Here is a 21,007-nt window from a genome sequence, read left to right as displayed (position 1 = left end):
AGGCTAAGGTGATCCTCCCACCTCAGCCTCCCAAGTAGCTGGGCCTACAGACATGCACCACCACACCCAGCTAGTTTTTAGGTTTTTGTAGAGGTGGGGTCTTGCTATGTTGCGCAGGCTAGTCTTGAATTCCTGGTGTCAGATGATCCTCCTACCTCAACCTCTGGACCTTTAATGATATGTTGGAGTTGTCCTGTGTTGGGCCCAAATGGCCAGGCTTTCTATTGCTTCCTCAGTCTGGGAAGTGCACCACTGAGAAGGTAGCAACCTTGGGCCAAATGGCTCTCTGCAGCCAAGGCAATCCCTGAAGGGCCTGACAGCTGGAGATGTCTGTCGATAGCCACATTTCCTGCAGCTGAGGCAGAGTAAGGCTGTCCTGGAAGAAGCATTGGGGTGGTGCACGTCCCTGTCCTCTACAGAGTTTATCTGAACTACTTTGCAGAGGTCCAGAGAAGGATGGTGCCCTCTCCAGTCCACCTCCCCAGGGAGATGATGAGACTTGGCCAAGGTCACATTGACAGTCATGTGTGCACTGCTTGTCTTATAATAGAAATCTCACATTTCCTAGGCCATGGTTCTTTCCACGACGTTTCAGGAACATAATCAAGCAGGACTTAGAAGAAATAAAGGTTCCCTGGTTTTATTTTTCTTGGGAGTCTTCTTGACCCTGAGCTACCATTTAATTCTGGGGAAATAATTCGGTCAGGCTGAATCCAGCAGATACAGTCCTGGGGTGAAGTGAACCATTCATAAGAGGTAAAACACAGATCTTTAAAAATCAATGAAGGTTAAAGTCATTGCATAATTCTAAGTATTGGATGACCTAAACTGCTCACTTCTAGTATCTACAAACACCCAGAGTCACATTGGGAACTTGACTTATTCTTTATTTCCTTACAGATCAGCTTCAAGTAATTCTTCTCTGTCTTCTATGGCTGCCTCTTTCCAGGCAGTATTAGGTTTTGTGGACTAAGCCTACAGAGCATAAAAAATGGATGAAAACCAGACCCAACCTCATCATTTTCTAATCCAAAGAGCATGCTTTACTTATTAATTTGGCATTATTGAGTAGAAAGAGATGCCTTTGTCACATTTCATCACACATATTCCACTTTTCACAGGAATCAGATGTCTTTATTTCCTGTTTAACACAGGCTTCCAACCATGTCTCCTACCTCAGAGGTTTTCAAACCATTTTCAGGCTGAGAGCTATCAATAGGGACACAGTAGGCAACAGATTACTCATTCCAGTTATTTGTACTTGACGGTTCTAAATAAATAAAATAAACCACACTTCTCTGGGGTAGAAAATGATGAGTTGTATCTAGTTTTGTCCATATCATGTAATCTATAGGTTTACTTTGCAAAATATGACACTGCTTTAAAGCAAGGTCTATTGATTGCCCACTTCCTTATTATAATGCTTACGTAACAATCTCATTCATTCATGCACTCATATTTGGAGTTGGCATCAAGCCTATAGCAAGTCTCTAGGAGGAGAATGTTCAAAGAATGTTTTAAGACACCACATGAAGCTGTTTGTTTCACAGGTTGCGCATCCCTAATCCAAAAACTGAAAATCAGAAATGCTCCAAAATTTGAAGCCTTCTGAGTGCCAACATGATGCCACAAGTGGAAAATTCCACACCCAACCTCATGTAATGGGTTGTAGTCGAAACTTCATGCACAAAATTATTAAAATATTATATAAAATGACCTTCAGGCTATGTGTATCAGATGTATATGAAATAATAAATTTTGTTATTTGACTTGGGTCCCTGAAGGGGTGGCCTGCTCCTCCACACCTGTGGGCGTTTCTCATTAGGTGGAACGAGAGACTTGAGAAAAGAAATGAGACACAGAGACAAAGTATAGAGAAAGAAAAAGTGGGCCCAGGGGACCCGCGCTCAGCATACAGAGGACCCATGCCCGGCACCCGTCTCTGAGTTCCCTTAGTATTTATTCATAATTATCTTTACCATCTTAAAGAAAAGGAAGTATAATAGGATCTTAAAAGGCAGGATAATAAGATCATTATAGGGAGAAAGTCAGCAGTAAGACATATGAATAAAGTTCTCTGTGACCTGAATAAGTTTAAGGAAAAGTGCTGTGCCTTGATATGCATATGTAAACATCTCCATAAACCTTTTTAATGCATAAAGAGCAGCATTGCGCTAGAACCAGCAAGCTGCCTTCAGGCACTTGTTTAACAAAGCACACCCAGCACAGCCCCAAATCCTTAAAACCTTGAGTCACCATAGCACATGTCTCTTGCAAGGACAAGTTTGGGGGTAGGGTCACAGATTAACAGCATCTCAAATACAGAACAAAATGGAGTCTCTTATGTCTACTTCTTTCTATGTAGACACAGTAACAGTCTGATCTTTCCTTCTTTTCCCCACAGGTCCCTCCCCCAAGATATCCCTTATGTATATGCAAATATTCCAAAATCTGAAACACTTATCGTCCCAAGTATTCTGGATAAAAGATACTGTAACTGGCTGCCATAGTCTACTCATTGTTAAATTAATTTTTGCATCACAGTGGGAAGAAAATGTAGAAATTAGAAGTTGGGATATATTACAGGAATCTGTAACCCTTGCTTGCCAGCTTCAGTTAGACCACTGATGCAGGAAACCATGCAGAGGAGGCTCTAGGTAAGCGAGCACATATCCAGGCAAAATAGAAGGGGACTGGCTTCTGCTTCCCTTACCTGCTCAAGCATCAGCTCTCTCAATCGTGCAATTTTCTCCCCATCTTCAGGGTGACTTAAGATATATTCTTTGACAAAGAATGCCTAGTAAAGGGAAAGGAGAATCAGTCTACTTCAGTGGAGTTACAAGACAAGTCAGAGACAAGTTGTTTTTAAAGACCTGGCATCTTTATGGAAATGACACCATTATAAACCACATTTTGGGACAGATGGGCTGATTACGAGCGTAGGTGGTTGGTCAGAATGGAAACATAAGAATTGTTAAAGGAAGATCAGTGATTGTACAATAAGTACCCTTGGTAAAATAAAGAACAAACCCAAATCAATAAGCTATATGGCTTGTATCCTAAAACAAACTGCCTTAAGATCCAGTGTGACCTAGATGGTGGCCTTACCTTCCAGGGTACTGTATCTTTCTGTTTAAGAGAGCAGATGGAAGGTCCACTTAAAGCATCATCTAAGCAAGATTGGTCTTTTTTTTTGAGACAGAGTCTCGCTCTGTCGCCCAGGCTGGAGTGCAGTGGCGGGATCTCAGCTCACTGCAAGCTCTGCCTCCCGGGTTTACGTCATTCTCCAGCCTCAGCCTCCCCAGTAGCTGGGACTACAGGCGCCCGCCACCTCGCCCGGCTAGTTTTTTTTTGTATTTTTAGTAGAGACAGGGTTTCACCGTGTTAGCAAGGATGGTCTCAATCTCCTGACCTCGTGATCCGCCCGCCTCGGCCTCCCAAAGTGCTGGGATTACAGGCTTGAGCCATCGTGCCCGGCCTTTTTTTTTTTTTTTTTTTTCAATAGAGATAGGATCTTCCTATGTTGCTCAAGCTGGTCTCAAACCAAAGATTACAAGTGTGAGCCACTGAGCCCAGCCCAGATCAGACTTTTCTATGCCCATGAACTTCTTTGCTTAGAGAAATTATTTTAGGTGGATATTTATTAAACAATCCTAATGTCCTTTCTACTTTTACTCCTGCAAGAATGAATACACACACACATTTTTATTATCAAAATATAACATGTTGGGAAAATGGAGTTACTGGGCAATTACAAATGACTGTATGTTTTGCTCTGTTTAACAAAGGACTCTGTGTCAATTGCAGCCCTGTGTTTGCGTGCTGATATGGGCACACAGTCTGAAAAAAGATTCATGAAACCCTAAGAAGGGTTTCACAGTTGAAAACTTTCTCTGAAACAATACCTAATCCTTACCTCTTGGTACCTGGAAACACCACCATTAACTGCAGCATCTATAACTCCATTCAGGCACATCGTCAGGGGATTAATATTCTGCATCTGTCTTGTCTGACACTGACTAATCAGAGTCTTCAGTTGCTGATTCTTATTTTCCAGCACTTCAATTGCATTTTCCAGAGGACTCATTTCTACCTGAGAAGCAAATGAACATAAATATATATTGAATTTGTGACATTCAAGAAGAAAGACAAAGTAGTTTATCCATGTTCTGAATTATCTGCGCTCCCCCTTGGCTTCCATCAATACCTCTACCAGGGGCCATTCTGTAGAATAGACAAGGATGTGGAAGTCAAGTGGGATGTTCATTAGCAAGGTTTGGAAAGGGGTGGGTAATTATACTTATTCATTGAAATGTGGTTTGGATAATCATCAATTCTATATTAGCACTGCAACAACCAATTTAATCCTTAAAATAATATCCAAGCATCTCATGTCTTTTAAAACCAGTTTTTTTTCTTTTGAAGGGTTAAATATTCAGAGACCCTGAATATTATCACCCTTCTCAATGCTTATTTGATACAAAGCACCAGGGGAGATATAAAGATGCATTTATGGATCCTCTGATGTCAAGGAGCTTTCAGCCCAGTTGGGAAGATGGGACATATGCCATATGAACCTCATATGTATATATAACAGCACCATAAGGTGGCACAGGATGGCACACAGTTGGGAATTATAGAAAACAAGATAATATATACTGCAGGATCTATTTGTTGGAGAGCCAAATAGAATCATAATGACTTAAAAATTCCAGGCTGTATGGAGGACCTAATTGTGAAAATGGTAAAAGTGCTCTTCAAATGTATGTCATTGGGATTGCTATTGCCATTGACATTCTCCTTGAAGAGAAGGTCTGCCAAGCTCTCAGCAATCAAGTAATTCAGGATTACAAGAAGCATATTTAAATATTGGTTCATGCAGGCAAGGAAACAAATTAGAGTTTTTAAAGGTCACTTAGATCATCTTAAACCAACACTGAAAAAGCCTAGAATATTAAGACTGAACATTCATCAAAGACACAAAGAGAATGGAAGATAAGCAAGAACATAGAAGATTTTGTAACATGTGTAACCATCAAAAAGCACATGTTCAGGGTTTATAAGGACTCTTAAAAACCAGTAAGAAAAAGGTAAACAACCAAATAAAAAATGAGCAAATGAATTAAACAGCGATTTACAAAGGAATAAATTCAAATGGCCAGTAAACAAATAATGAAAAGGTATTGGGCCTCATTTGTGATCAAAGATGTGAAAAATACTACTACAACAACATACTACTAAAAACCCACTGAAATGGTAAAAATAAAAATGACAACAGCAGATGAGAGTGAGATTGTGAGCAACGGACTCTCGATTACTGCTACTGGAAGTTCAAGTTGGTACCTTCACTTTGGAAAAACAGGTGAAGATATATATATGTGTGTGTGTGTATATCTGTATCTTATGATTCAGAAATTCTAGGCATATGAGGAAAAGTGGAGTAGGAGGTTTTTGTATGTGTATACCAGGAAACATATACAAAAATGTTCATAATCTCCAAAATCCATATGTCCATTGAGAATAAACATTGTGATATGTTCATGGAATGGAATAGCATACAGCAATGAAACAAACTTCAGTCACATGCAATAACATGGAAAAATATTACAAATAACACTGAGTCAAATATGTCTCAATAGAACACGAGTAGTATGTTATATAAAGTTCAAAACCAGGTAAAACCAAATTGACTTGTTTAGAGAGGCAAATAGGTGATAAACTAAGCAAGGGAATGAATACCATAAAAGTCAGGATAGTGACTACTTTTTATGGTGAAGATGGAGCTATAATTGAGAAGGGGTGCATGGGAAGCCTGCAGGATATGACTGGCAATGTTCTGTTTCTTTACCTGAATGGTGGAAAATGGGTATTTACTTTCAGATTATTTGTAACAGTAAATCTTTGTTTTATGAACACAAAAGTTAAACCATAAAGGAAAAGTCTGAGAGCTCTGAGTAACTGAAAGTTAAAAAGTAAGCAAAACATCTTAAAACATAGAATGGTGGTTCCCAGGGGCTAGGGGGAAGGGGAGAAGAGAACTGCTGTTGAGTGAATACAGAGTTTGAGGTTTCCAACATGAAAAACTTCTAGATATCTGTTGCACAACAATGTATATATAGTTAACACTACCGTACTGCACACCTAAAAATGGTTACAATAGATTTTATGTACTTTTGGCTATAAGAAAAAAGCAATCTTCATTTTTGTAAATTCAAATGCTATTAAAAATCAAATTTTCTAGAAAGTAAATAAAACAAGATATAATAAACATAGGCAAAATACAAACGACTTGGAAAATATTTCCAACATGAAGGATAGACAAAATGTTAATATTTGCCAAGTACTAAAGAGACAAAGGATATGAGTGGTGCATTCACACAAGAAAATAGAGTACATCAATATATGAAAACATATCTTCACTTAGCATTCAAAAAATGCTGAAACAAAACATCCAACCCCAGTATAATTTTGGTCTATTTGGAAAGATTAAAATATACAACACTTAGTGTTGGAGAAGATACTGCGGAAATAAGTATTCCTAAGACTAGTTATCCCCTCTAGACAGGGTGTAAATTATATATCCCATTGCTGATCCATGAATCAATAGTTACAGTGGGGATACTTTTGATTAATTCACTTCTAGGGAAATCTAAGGGGACGGTGAAAGAAGTGTGCAAAGATACGTGATATAGAGTGTTCACCAAGAATTACTTTCCTCCATCCCTCAGATTACAATCTCTAAATACTGTTTACCACTAAAATGAATAAAGAGTCATTGGAGAAATAGCTGCTTTCAGGTCTAGGGCAGGAGACGTTCAAGTGATCCTAGACCACCTGTCTTACCAGGAAGTCCTTCAACTATCTGGGAAGCAAACATGAAAGTATCTGGCCTGTGATCCATTCATTTTCTTTACTGGGGAATGTCCTTAGAGGACAGAAAAGACTGGTGACTATGTCTTATCTCTTTGTCAATTGAACCTTCAAGTAAACAGACTAAAAATAATTGCTAGGGGGAAGAGATGTTATCTACGGAATGCCCAAGAGGGAAGTCCCTGGTCAAAGGATTTCTTTAAGTAAATAAACCAGAATCCATGAGGCATGATCACAGAATGTCCCTGAGAAGCTTTACAACTAACTCTCTGGAGTAGAAAATGGAATGTTTCATAATTGACACTTCATAATTTAAATGTGCTTCTGAATGAGGAACCTTGTGAACCTCACTTAGGGACCCCACCTATAATTCTGAATTATTACTGATGTGGGGAAGAAGGACCTGGCATGCGTGATGTCTCAGAAATCTCACTGCTTTATCTGAGCATCCTGCGTGCCTTGAAATTACTAGCAAAGCTTGATGCTGGGAGGGGTCACTGAGTCCTGTGTGGAATTTGACAGTCAGATCCTGTGTGTTAGTTCAGTAACAAAGACTACTTGGATACTGTGAAAAAAGACTCAGGAGCCATTTTGAAGAGGCTCCCAACAGGCAAAGATGGAACATTTTGAAATTTAATAAGAAAAACTGCAATGGATTAAAACAAAACAAATATGCTTATGAGTTACTAATGATACTAAAAACAAAACCAACCAAACAAAAACCCCTCTGATCACTTTTGTAGAATACAGCATTATCTTTACTGTACCTCAGGGTAATCAAATATTTAGTGAGAGGACATTTCTGTTTATAGAAGTATTCCAATGAGTAAATAAACATGAAATGATAAAATATCACCATTTTGTGACCCATAAAAGATTAATGGGTCTGGTCAATGATCACCAGTGGCTGCCAACATCACACACACACACACACACACACACACACACACACACACACACACACGACAACCAGTAGCACACAACACCAAGTATGAAGTAGTCTTGTGAAAATAAAAGCAAAACATTTTATCAAGTCTCTAGTTCTAACTACCAATTTACAAGGAATACAGGCGACAGAGAAACATATTAAATGACTTCACTGGGATGCAGTCTGCAGAATCCACACATAAGGAAACATTTCAGGATAAACAACCTAGTTTCTTCAACAAAAAAATAAGGAAAGTGATGCAAGGGGAAACGTATAGCTTGAAAGAGACTTAGAAGACATTTCAATCAACCGCAATGCATGGCCCTTATTTAAATCTGGATTCGAATAACAGAGTAAAAATAAAATTTTTCTTTCTTGTTTTGAGACAGTCTCACTTGTTCTGTCGCCCAGGCTGGAGTGTAGTGGCACAATCTTGGCTCACTGCAACTTCCACCTTCTGGGTTCAAGCAATTCTCCTGCTTCAGCCTCCTGAGTAGCTGGGATTACCAGTGTGATCCACCATGCCCAGCTAATTTTTGTATTTTTTGTAGTGACAAGGTTTTGCCATGTTGGCCAGGCTGGTCTTGAACTCCTGACCTCAAGTGATCTGCCTGCCCTGGCCTCCCAAAGTGTCAGGATTACAGGCATGAGCCACCATGCCCAGCCTAAAAATATATAATTTTTCTTTAAAAAAAGAGACAGGGTTGAGACTGTCACTGAGGCTAGAGTACAGTGGTATGATCATAGTTCACTGTAACCTCAAACTCCTGGGCTCCAGTGATCTTCTGGCCTCAACCTCTGGAGTAGGAGGTTGCTAGGACTGCAGACATATCCCACCATGCTGGCTAATTTTTTAAGTTTTTTGTTGAGATGGTGTCTTACTACATTGCCCAGGCTGGTCTAAAATGCAGAATAAAAGACTTGGTAAAGTATGAACGAACACTGTACATTTTATGATCAAGGAATTACTGTTCATTTTTAATGTGACAATATTTTCAGGTTTTTAAAAATAAATATGAATACTAAAATATTTGTAGATGAAGTGATATGACATCTGAGATTTACTTCAAAAACAGTCCAGTTGAGAGGGAGCAGGTAGACGTGTAGATGAAACAAAATTGGCCTCTTTGATGGCTGTTGAAGTAATGATGGGTAAGTCAGGTTCATTATATCATTATATATTTTCTCTATTTTTGTATGCTATAACTTAAGTTTTAAAAGGTCACTGGCTGCGAAGTACAAAAGAGACTACAGGAGCCGGGCGCGGTGGCTCAAGCCTGTAATCCCAGCACTTTGGGAGGCCGAGGCGGGCGGATCACGAGGTCAGGAGATCGAGATCATCCTGGCTAACATGGTGAAACCCCGTCTCTACTAAAAAAACACAAAAAACTAGCCGGGTGAGGTGAGGTGAGTAGCTGTAGTCCCAGCTACGCGGGAGGCTGAGGCAGGAGAATGGCGTAAATCCGGGAGGCGGAGCTTGCAGTGAGCTGAGATCCAGCCACTGCACTCCAGCCTGGGAGACAGAGCCAGACTCTGTCTCAAAAAAAAAAAAAAAAAAAAAAAAGAGACTACAGGGATAAGGGTTGGAAAGCTAATGTTTTAGGAGGCTATTGCAGTAATCAGGCACTAGGTGGCGCTATCGGTGGGGGCACCGAGGACTGGTTAGCTTCTGGGTATACAGTATTTAGAAACAGGCACATTGTTTTCTGATGGGCAGGATGTGGTATGACAATATTATCGTGATCTTTAGTTGGATTTTTAAAAAATCATTTATGGATTCTAAACTATAAATGTTTGTCTTGATTAAAAATTTTTTAATGAGCTTAGTTTTTTTTTTTTTTTTTTTGAGACAGAGTTTCGCTCTTGTTGCCCAGGCTGGAGTGCAGTGGTGCGATCTCAGCTCACTGCAACCTCTGCCTCCCGGGCTCAAGCAATTCTCCTGCCTCAGCCTCCCAAGTAGCTGGGCTACAGGTGCGTGCCACCACGCCCAGCTAATCTTTTGTATTTTTACTAGAGACCTGGGTTTCACCGTGTTGGTTAGGCTGGTCTTGAACTCCTGACCTCTGGTGATCCACCTGTCTCAGCCTCCCAAAGTGCTGGGATTACAGGTGAGTCATGGCGCCCAGCTGAAATGATCTTATTTTTTAATCCGGACAAAAACACTTTTTTGGGTTTTGAAAATAATAAATAAACTACAGAGGAAACAACAGTTCAAAGGCATTGATATAAGCTATTGAGGAGGTCTATGAATTAGAAAATAAAGGTCCCCAATTTCATCTAAAACCTTTGGTGCCATATGTTTCAGAATTAAGAACTTTTCAGATTTTAGAAAGGCAGTATAGGGCCATATATGGTATATTACATAACCCCCAGCAGGTTCTAGGGCAGGTTCCTCTAATCAAATGCGTTACATTAATAAGGCCGGGCATGGTGGTTTATGCCTGTAATCCCAGCACTTTGGAAGACAAAGACCAGAGGACTCTTTGAGCCCAGGGGCTTGAGACTAGCCTGAGCAACATCGTGAGACCTCATCTCTACAACAAATCAGAAAAGTAGCCAGTTGTGGTGGCACATGCTTGTGGTCCCAGCTACTTGGGTGGCTGAAGTGGGAGGATCACTTGAGCCCGGGAGGTCAAGGCTGCAGTGAACCATGATCGTACCACTGCACTCCAGCCTGGGTGACAGAGGAAGATCCAGTCTCAAAAACAAACAAAAAAGGAAATAAAATATTTCTACAGTGAAACACATGAACCTTCACACTAAGTGAAATACAGTCAATAAATGGACTTGCATTAGAAAAGCTTGGGTGTATTATCAGCAAATGAGCTTTGGAGTCAAATGAAAGCATCTCTGGGTTTCAGACACTGGCATCTGCAGATGAGGAATTTCAGTTCAACGTGATGTATTTGTATTGAGTACCTACTACCTGTCCCTGTTCTTGAAGACCTTCTATACTAGAAGTTAAACCAGGAAACCAACAGCTTTAATCGACAGTGAGGACATTCTAGGCAGCAAGAACAAGAGAAAAACACAAAAGCTGTTAAGAGTGGGTTGTGTTCAGGGAACAAAACAGTTGAGTTTGATTTGTTCCATTTGACAGAACATAAGATTACATATTCTAATAAAGTAGGCAGCTGATGTTTGAAAGGTTGTGTTTAGTAATGCTCCTTTTATCATTATCAGCATGCTATTTTTTATTAGCATTGTATGTGTGTATGACATTTCCAAGGGCTAGGACCATTGGTGAGACTTCACAGGATTTAATGCTCTGGGTAGTAAGTAGCTAAAGGCTCTCTGAATCATTAATGCAGGATGGATGATTAAAAACACTTCTCTAAGTTGGACCCATGCCATTCAGCGGGAAGCATAAGACTTTTTGAGCACTGCGTTTAGCAGTCTCCCCTCTTCCATGGAAGGTACCAGGGCACAACGTGTAAGCAGCCAGTTTTTGGGGACTCTGGACCTAAGACTGGACAAGAATACAACTATACTAATGTAATCTGCTGAATAGAGTTCAATTTCAATTTTCAAATCCTTAGCCTAATTGAACATGATAGGCTGAGAGTAGTTTCAATGCTGAGACATTTCAGGTAAGACAAACAATTCTTGAAAAACAATTTGGTCAGGAGCTGTTCTTTCTACTGGATTGAAGGAATAGGCTTGTGACCTAAATAAAGTATGAATTACATTATATTTGCACAATTGGCACACTTCCTATCAGAGAACTACAGCGATGAAAGGGTGAGACCCAGGCTCAGAAATGAATGACAAACACATTATTTCTGCAGTGAAACAAATGAACATTTCCACTAAGTGAAATAAAGTTAATAAATGGCTATAATGGATGTAGCAAGGGAGGCTGTGAGACTGCGAGGCTGTGGCTGACATCGAGGTGCTGTCAGCTGGAAGAGCAGCACAGACAGCTGGGTGGGGTCCCACCCTGGATGTGGCTGCCTTCAGCTGCTGCTCTCCTTGCTCTCCACAACTGGGGACTGGAGCTGCGGTCACATTTTACAACCCGAGGGTTCTTGGGAGCTGTGGTTGCCAGGTTCTGTAGCGGCACCCACTGTAGATCAGGACTGCTCAGTGAGACTAATATGCTGCCACCCTTTCTACTGGGAACTGTAACAACACGGACCTACTGTGCATCAGGCACTGGGCAGAGACTTGACATTAGCCTCCTTCAGCCTGTAAGAAAACCATAGCTAGAAGAGATTAATATAATTGGCTTTGGAATCAGAAATATCTGGGTTGGAGTCTCTCTTCAACATCTTGCTATGTGATCTCTGGCAAAGGCTTTTGACCTCTTGATAAACACTGCAAAAACAGGGATAAGAATATATACTTCATAGCTTTGATATGATAATTAAGAGCAAGCAGGTAGCATTCGCACTGGTCTGACACAATAAGCACTGAAGGTCACACAGCTATAGCAATTAGGAGAGCTGGAATTCCACGTCTCCTAACTCAAGGGCCTGAGTAGTTTTTTTTACATGTAGCAAATTGAGTTGTTTTCAAGGAATCCCTCCATCTGGATGCATTAGGACAATATTAATGTTTACCTTCTCAGCTTGGTAATAGCGGTCAATACTATAAACATTCACTATTTTACTATGAGTGCTTCCAGAGAATCTGGGTCAAAGGAGAAGTAATGAATATAAGGCATAACTCTAAGTGAACAACTATGATGAGAAAGTGCTTGAGAATAAGCTCTGATTCTTACCACTTCACGTTTTTCCACTTCAAACCAGCGAGAAATGCCAGGCAAACTCTGCACCAAGTATAATGACGTTCTCTCCACCCAGAGACTCTACAAAACACGAAACACATTAAGGTCCCCCAAGTTGCCCTTCTTTCTAGCTACTTCCATGACTAGTGTTTGTTACCCACTGTTACCAGGTTTTCCTTATTCCCATCAGCCTTTCTTTAGTCTTCATTCAAGCACTCATGAAACTATCACAGTGAGATACTGCTGAAGCTGATTTTAACAATTCCATTGTATATCATCAAGCTTTTTTCCATGTGGAATAAATGAGCTCCTACTTCAAACAGCAAGCTTAAAAATACAAAAATAGGCTATATGTTATTTTCTTTGCTATTTCTCCAAAATTCTAATTCAAACTCTCTTCACTCCTTAACATCTAGCCATTTATATCTAGAAGGGTCAGCCAGTCAATGTATCAGCCAGTTAATGTAAGAGTAGAATAAGAGTCCTAAGGGAAGCAAAGGCTTTAGGAACCACACAGCGTGATCTATGTTAAAGATGAGGACATGGCCGGGCACGGTGGCTCATGACTGTAATCCCAGCACTTTGGGAGGCCGAGGCGGGCAGATCATGGGGTCAGGAGATTGAGACCATCCTGGCTAACATGGCGAAACCTTGTCTCTGCTAAAAATACAAAAAATTCGCTGGGAGTGGTGGCGGGCACCTGTAGTCCCAGCTACTCAGGAGGCTGAGGCAGGAGAATGGCGTGAACCCGTGAGGTGGAGCTTGCAGTGAGCCGAGATCACGCCATCGCACTCCAGCCTGGGTGACAGAGCGAGACTCCGTCTCGAAAAAAAAAAAAAAAAAAAAAAATTTGAAGACACTAGGTCTTAAAGCAGCAATGTGACTTGTTCAAAAGCTATACTACCAACAGAGCCAGCACTAGAGCCTACCCACTAGGACCTCTGACTCCCTCTCTGTTGCTGAATCTACTGTGCCACATTTTCTTGTGCTTGTTTGAACTGCTGTTAATAGAGGCAAATCTGTATTTTAGAGCCAGGGCTGCTTCTGGCCAGGACCAGCAACCCCGGGACATGTGAAACCATGCTGCTTTTGGTACGAGTTGCTGTTGATGACAGGTTTCTTTTTTGTCAACCAGGTTTTAGTATCTACGCCTCATCTTTCTTACTTAAACCAAGTGTATTCCCAAGAGGATAATACACTTTACAAAATTCCTGAAATAGTGCCATTTACTCAAACCACCACCACCACAACAAAAAAAATGGAAGAGTTTCTCTGGGCCAGCCAAGCTGTGCTGAGATGAGCGATCCTGTGACAAGAGCTCGCAGTGTTCTGGTGCTGACAGGGAGGTAAGCAGATGAATAAGAGCTCAGAGTGAAGAGAAAGGGATGTTCAAGGCTCTGGGGGCCAACAGAGGGGGATGCAGGCGCACACGCCAGCCTGGGGGAGGAGGACAGCAGTTCTCAGAGGGGGCGATGCGTGAGCTGCATTCTGAGGAGTGAGTAGGAGTTTGCCAGGAGGAGAGTGGGGGTAGCAGTGCTGGCAGGAGAAGCAGCTTGCGAAAGGGCTTGGCGGGAGAGGAAGAGAGAAGCTGAGTGTCGCGGAGGCTGAGAGGGAGGAGGGGTGAGTGGGTTGTGGTGGAGATGAGACTTCTGGAGGGGCAGTTTGGAGCCAGATTCTGAGGGCTATAAAGCACAGGAATCAGGAGCCAGATTTATTATTATTGCTTTTTAGGGAGATTGCTGCACTACTGATACAGATTTAAAGTGACAACCACAAGGAAATGTAGTATGGTGGAAAAAACAATGAAGAAGTCACAAAATGTGAGTTCTAGGACTGGGGCTACCGGTAACTAGAAGGTGACTTTGAACAAGTCAATTGCCTGATTTCAGTGGATTTCTGACTATGTTTTAACTAAAAGCAACTGCAAGAAGAACTATATCATCAACTGGCTATATCTGTAATTGATTTTGGAAGTCACAAAGAAAAATGTAAGTTTCCAGAAAAAACCAAGAAAACGATCATGGATATTTTTAGTACTATCCCATTGTTGTTTTCCAGTGGGCTCCTTGCCTTGATATTTAGCCCATTGAATCTCCGGGCACAAGGGACTGCTCTTTATTCAATCCTGTCATAACTCTGCAAAACCTTCCCCTTTTGATCTCCTCTCGGTTTCGAATGATTCCTGGAAATACTTCCGGGAGTACTGGGAACAGACACAGGCAGAGCTAAGTGAGTTAACATGAGACAATCATGTTAGGAGCACATTTCCTAGCTTAAGTAGGAATGAAAAATGCTAAGCCAATTAACTCACAAAAATAAGCTAATTTTGCATTCTTCGTTTAGGTATGAAATAAACTGGGGGGGTCTCACTATATCACTGTTTGCAAAGAAAGGGGCAGACTCTAATTTATCTAGTGAACAATTTTGCCCCTTTTCTGCAGTGGGGCTATGAGAAACCTTGCCCCTTTCTGGCAGAGAGGGTGCTGAAGTAGGAAGGTATGTTGGAACTACTGAGAGCAGAGAACTCAACACATGCAAAGAATCCAAGATTTGCTTTTACTCGGAGTCCTGAGAAGTTCTGATTACACACTGTTCTCACAAGAACAAGCAGCAAAAGATGGCACATAACTTACCCACCGTACCAGCAGTCTACCCAACTGTTCTCTGTCTTCAGGAACTCCTTTTCTCTGTTCCTTACGTATTCTTTATTCATTGAACTTTATGTGAAAATAAACATCCCAAGGTTCCCACAATTGGTTCAACATAAATGAATGAGAGGACTGACTTCAGCCAGGAGTTCTCAAAGACTGGTCTAAGAACCACCAGCATCAGAATTGTTACAAAAAAGCTGATTTTAGAACCTCCTCCCAGACCAACTGATTCAGAATTCCTGAGCTGGGCACCAGAAATCTGCTTGGTTAGGGAGCACTCCATGTCACTCTGATACACGTGGAGCTGCAGAACCACAAGACTAAATGATTTATATAGTCCCTTCTGTTTCTGTCACTTGACACTATTCTGAGTAAATATTTACCAAGGGTTGCGCCCCAAGGGGCTTGCAGTCTATCTGAGGAGTTGGCATGTAATAAGAATTGCATGGTACCTTGAATTCATTCTCTTTATCTTTTGTGCCTTTGTGAAATGGTCGGTCATAGCGGAATTTCCAGATGTGATTCACTTTATAGAAACTTTTGATGTTGTCCGGAACACCCTCTCTCTGCAGGACCTCCTGGCTCTCCGGAATGGGAGTCACAGCATATATCTGCAAATCTAGGATTAAAGAGTCAAGGAGAGAACCTGACTTGGCAATCCATGGAAGTCTGGCTCGGGCTGAACTATGGCAGAGAGAAGAGGATGGGTAAGAATCTTCTGTTTCCATTTCAGTTGAAGTCATTTAAAAAATTACCAAGAAGATGCCAAGAACTCAGTTCTAGCAAATCACATCTCAAACTACAGGTCTTGAACTAGTTCTAGGTAGGTGAAGTATCAGCTTGAAATTTCCATGACTTGAAATTTTCATGACCTCTGAATTTAGATATCACTAATTTGTGTATGTGTGTGTGTGTACGTAGATGCGAATGGTTTAGGCCTTACATACTCAGGATAATCCTAATCCTTGTGCATGAGACATATCTTAGTCTGTGCATGAGCCATTTAAATTTATTGTTTGCTTATAATAACATGTAAATACCTATGCAACCATGACCAAAGACAGAAATTAGAACACTGACAGTGACTTCCACCTATCTGTGTGATTTTCTGTGTCCCTAGCCTTCCCACATCTGTGATAACTTCTCTCCCAAATCTTGTATTCATATGCAGGGTGTTTAGTTATAGTTTATATTTTTAAAAATTACATTAAAGGGGTATCATATTAACTTATATATTTACTTCCTTCTCTTCTTATTTAAAGAAAGATAGCAAAATATTTTTCCTATGTACTTTCTTGCATGTCTTGCATTTTGGTTTCTGCTTTGAAATGGTATTCACAATTGTCAGTGGAAGTTTTAGGTGTTTTTTAAGACCATCAGTTTCAGGAAAAGGCAGAGGGGTTCAGAAAAAGAGTGCTGGGGTGAACTGCCTTTGTCTCTAATACCTATATAATTTTAGTTCAGTTGTTTGTGTTTAGACAATAAGAGTATGAATTATACAACACGGATTAAAGGCTGTTCAGGATGCCATATCTAAAAGCCCCCAAAAGATACTGGAGTAGCTCTCTTTTTTTTTTTTTTGAGACGGAGTCTGGCTCTGCCGCCCAGGCTGGAGTGCAGTGGCCGGATCTCAGCTCACTGCAAGCTCCGCCTCCCGGGTTTACGCCATTCTCCCGCCTCAGCCTCCCGAGTAGCTGGGACTACAGGCGCCCACCGCCACGCCCGGCTAGTTTTTTGTATTTTTTAGTGGAGACGGGGTTTCACCATGTTAGCCCGGATGGTCTCGATCTCCTGACCTCGTGATCCGCCCGTCTCGGCCTCCCAAAGTGCTGGGATTACAGGCTTGAGCCACCGCGCCCGGCTGGAGTAACTCTTTCTCTTGCATTCCTCATTCTAAAATAAAAATGTCAGGGTGGGGGGAGGGGCAAATAATATGTGCCAGTAAGCATAATACTATGATTTTCTTGAACTTAAGCAGTTTCCACAGGATATGTCAAAGGAAATTTATTCTAAAGGAAATCACTAGAAAGGAGCTTTAAAGGCAGGGTTGAGCTATTCAAGAGGTTTAATTAAAAGGGAAAAATTCTTTCAAGAGAGTTCTTTCAACTGACATCATGATAATAAATAGAACAATTAAGTTCTATTCATAAACAGTTAAGCTAAAATTAAGATGACTGAAAACAGGGAGCAGTAAGGATGTGGCTGTTGAAAAGGGACTGGTGGCTGAACAACCTTGCATGAAAATGCTCTGCAGCTAAGAGCCAGTGCAATCTCACTGAGTCCAGCCCTTGTAGGTGCGGATACACTGAGCTTCTGCCTGGAAGATGGTCTCATCGGGCTGGTTGGCATGCTGCATGGCAATGGCGTGGGGGAACTCGTTCAGCATTCTCTGTTGGAAGGCTTCCAGCCTCTCGTAGTCATGCCCTCGACACACAAACTCCTTATTCTGGAGACGAAAGCAAAAAAGAAATTAGGGCTATATAACTGAGTGGATTACAGACAAAGTCAAAAAACATGACACTGGCAGTAACTGACCACATGTCTCATACCAAGACACTCTAACAAAAAATACGCTGGAACAATCTGAAAAGTTTGCCCAGTTGTTAAAAATGCAGATAAAGATCATGAGTTCACTCTCTACTGCATTTCATAAGACCCAATAGAATGCCTCACTCTTTCTTGTTCACTTGCATGAGGCGCAAAGGGTGGATTCTCAGAGCACCAAAGAATAAAAACAAAACACTTGTATTCCCTCTAAATGTTAATAAGCACATGTGTAAAGATTATTTTTATAAAGTACATATCAAATTCACATGGGTAATTTCACAACGTGGAGGAAAAGTAAATTTGTTGTCTGCTTTTTCTTTTGTGTGTATATGTGTGTGTGTGTGTGTGTGTGTGTGTGTGTGTGTGTGTGTGTGTGTGTGTATGAGTATTCTGCCATTCATGATGCTCTCCTTCAGGTAAGAATGGTGAAGGTTATTTCTGAGGTAGGTTAAGACAGCTGGAAAGATGGGAAGGTTTCCCAAAAGTACCTGAATGATCTGATTAGATAATGATGGAGCTGACATTTTAATGGTAATGAAGTTGTAATTGAGCACAGTCATTGACGAAGCACACTGCACGTGTCATTCAAGTCATACAAGCTTGACAGGTAGTCACTGTCCCCTACCCCACCCCATTTTATAATTGGGGAACCAGGGCTGAAAGTCTTTTTTGAGATGGAGTCTCACTCTGTTGCCCCAGCTGGAGTGCAGTGGTATGATCTCAGCTTACTGCAACCTCCATCTCCCAACTTCAAGCAATTCTTCTGCCTTAGCCTCCTGAGTAGCTGGAATGACAGGTGTGCACTACCATGTCCAGCTAATTTTTGTATTTTTAGTAGAGATGGGGTTTCACTGTGTTGGCCAGGCTGGCCTTGAACGCCTGGCCTCAGGCATTGATCTGCCTGCCTTGGCCTCCCAAAGTGCTGGGATTACAGGCGTGAGCCACCACGCCTGGCCACGGCTTAATGTTTTGAAATACTTTGTCCACGTGTGCTAGATTGAAATTCTGGTCTGAGTCCAAACCCTGGGCTCTTTCTACATTGAACACAGCCTCGTGTATGCAGGAAAAACGCCTAGGAGCTACCAAGACCAAGAAAGCTTGCGGGATCTCAGGCCCTGGAGATCATCAAGTTAAGGAGAGATCAGTTTGGGGCCTAGAGGAGCTGAGGCCCAAGGTTTTCCATGGTTTTCAGCTCTATGAGGTTCTTATGTAAAATGCCGTGAAGAGGAACTCCAGGCCACAGTGAGGGAGTAAGAAACAAGTCATGGGCAGAGGCTTAGTTCTTCCGCAAGGAAAGGGCAGCTGCAGGCAGGTAGAGGAAATGCAGCAGGAACTGGGCTGGATAAACTACCTCGATTCCCCACAAACCCCTAAATAAATCATGATCTTTTGAAAAACACAAGGTTATGGCAGACGCTACCTATAATTGTGGACCCCATACAATTCTATATTTAAAACTTTCTAGATAAAAGTTACAATATCTGATGCTGTATTTTAAAAATTCTACTCAAAAGATAATTAATTTGCTTGGTAAAATAAAAGACAATACATCCCTTTCTGCCTATTACAGGAGCCCCCAAATAAATATTCAAATATCCTAGTAAATGAAATATATTTTAAAACAACACTTATACATAACAGTTTGTAAAAATCGGGGCATTTGCTCTAAGAATGCAGGCATTCAATGCTATTAAGAAGCCATTTTAAAATAAAATGAAATTTTGGCTGATATTTGGGACTCCAAGAAATAAAGCATCTTCCTTATCAGTACTTTTATTTTTCTGAGAAAAACATAGCTTTATTGAGATATAATTCACATAAAACAAAATCCACTTTTTAAAAATGTGCAATTCAGTGGTTTTTAGTATATTTATAGAGTTGTGCAAACATTAACAAAATTTAATTTCAGAATCTTTTCATCATTATCAAAAAGAAACCCTATACTCATTAGCAGTTACTTCCTATTTTCCCCTTCCCCCAGCCAATCACAAAATTACTTTCTGTTTCTATGGATTTGCCTGTTATAGAATTATACAATGTGCTGGCCTTTTGTGACTAGCTTTTACTTAACATAGTATTTTTAAAGTTCATCCATTTTGTAGCATATATAAGTATTTCTTTTCTTTTTATTGCTAAGTATCATTGCATAGACATGTTGTATTTTGTTTATCCATTCAGTTAATAGACATTTGGGCAGTTCCTGTGTTTTGGCTATTATGAATAATGCTGCTATGAAGATTCAGGTACAGGTATTTGTGTGAATATGTATTTTCAATTTTCTTAAGCATGTATATAGAAGTAGAACTTCTGTGTTAGTATTCTTTAACCCATTTTCTTTTCTTTTTTTTGTTTTGGAGACAGGGTCTCACTGTCATCCAGGCTGGAGTGCACTGGCTCAGTCACAGCATACTGAAGCTTTGACTCCTGAGCTCAAGCAATCCTGCCTCAGCCTCCCAAGAAGCTGGAACCACAGGCGCATACCACTAAACTACTTTTTTATTATTTTTAGTAGAGACAGGGTCTCACTATGTTGTTCAGGCTGGTCTTGAACTCCTGGGCTCAAGTGATCCTCTGGCCTTGGCCTCCCAAAGTGCTGCGATTATAGGCGTGAGCTACTGTGCCCAGCCAAAAGTAACCCGTTTTCCATGAGGGGAAAAATCCCTACTTAGATCATAAAATTGTATAAATGTATTTGAGTTCTAAAAATTATCTTGGAAATTGATCAAACAACAAAAGATTTCTGGCCTCAAGCAATTCTCTTGCCTTGGCCTCCCAAAGTGCTGGGATTACAGGTGCGAGCTACTGTGCCTGGCCAAAAGGAAGTTTTTAATGTTGATATTTGTTTGCTTTTAAATTCAAGAACAGACTAGAATCTGATTCCTTAAAAAAAAGGTCAGGCTCCGGGATTCTGAAGAGTGTAGTGCCCTTTAGAAACCAATAGAGGGGGACCCTTCTCTTTCATTTTGAAGCAAATGCCATTTATACCCAGGAAAGCTATTTTTAAAAGAAGGATGATATAGAAGATTGATTTATTCTAATTGACTTTTTAACAAAATTTATTCTATTAGCTAATGCAGTTTTCCAATTTGCTAAACTCTCTTTAAAATTATGACTCTTAAACTACTTCTATTTTTTTTAATCTTTATACTTTTAATTATAATCTTTCAGATGTGACTCTGCCAACAGTGTCATGTCTGTTTGTGCCAACAGAGGGAGATGACCTACTGAGGCAGAGAAGCATCTAGACCCTGCTGTGCAATCCCCAGCCCTCTGTGCAGCTAT

General features: G+C 40.8%; 1 protein-coding gene across 1 annotated transcript in view; it reads right to left on the bottom strand.

Moving 5' to 3' along the window:
• Positions 1-21,007, bottom strand: part of DOCK4 (dedicator of cytokinesis 4) — a 477,650-nt gene that overhangs the window by 20,295 nt on the left and 436,348 nt on the right. The window contains 5 exon segments of the mRNA XM_010382455.2: positions 2,714-2,797; positions 3,917-4,093; positions 12,522-12,608; positions 15,631-15,797; positions 17,483-17,624. Coding sequence (XP_010380757.1) covers positions 2,714-2,797; positions 3,917-4,093; positions 12,522-12,608; positions 15,631-15,797; positions 17,483-17,624 — 657 coding nt within the window.

The sequence above is a fragment of the Rhinopithecus roxellana genome, chromosome 6, assembly GCF_007565055.1.
Source record: "Rhinopithecus roxellana isolate Shanxi Qingling chromosome 6, ASM756505v1, whole genome shotgun sequence".
In the NCBI taxonomy this organism is placed as follows: domain Eukaryota; kingdom Metazoa; phylum Chordata; class Mammalia; order Primates; family Cercopithecidae; genus Rhinopithecus; species Rhinopithecus roxellana.
This window is presented reverse-complemented; position numbering and strand designations above follow the sequence as displayed.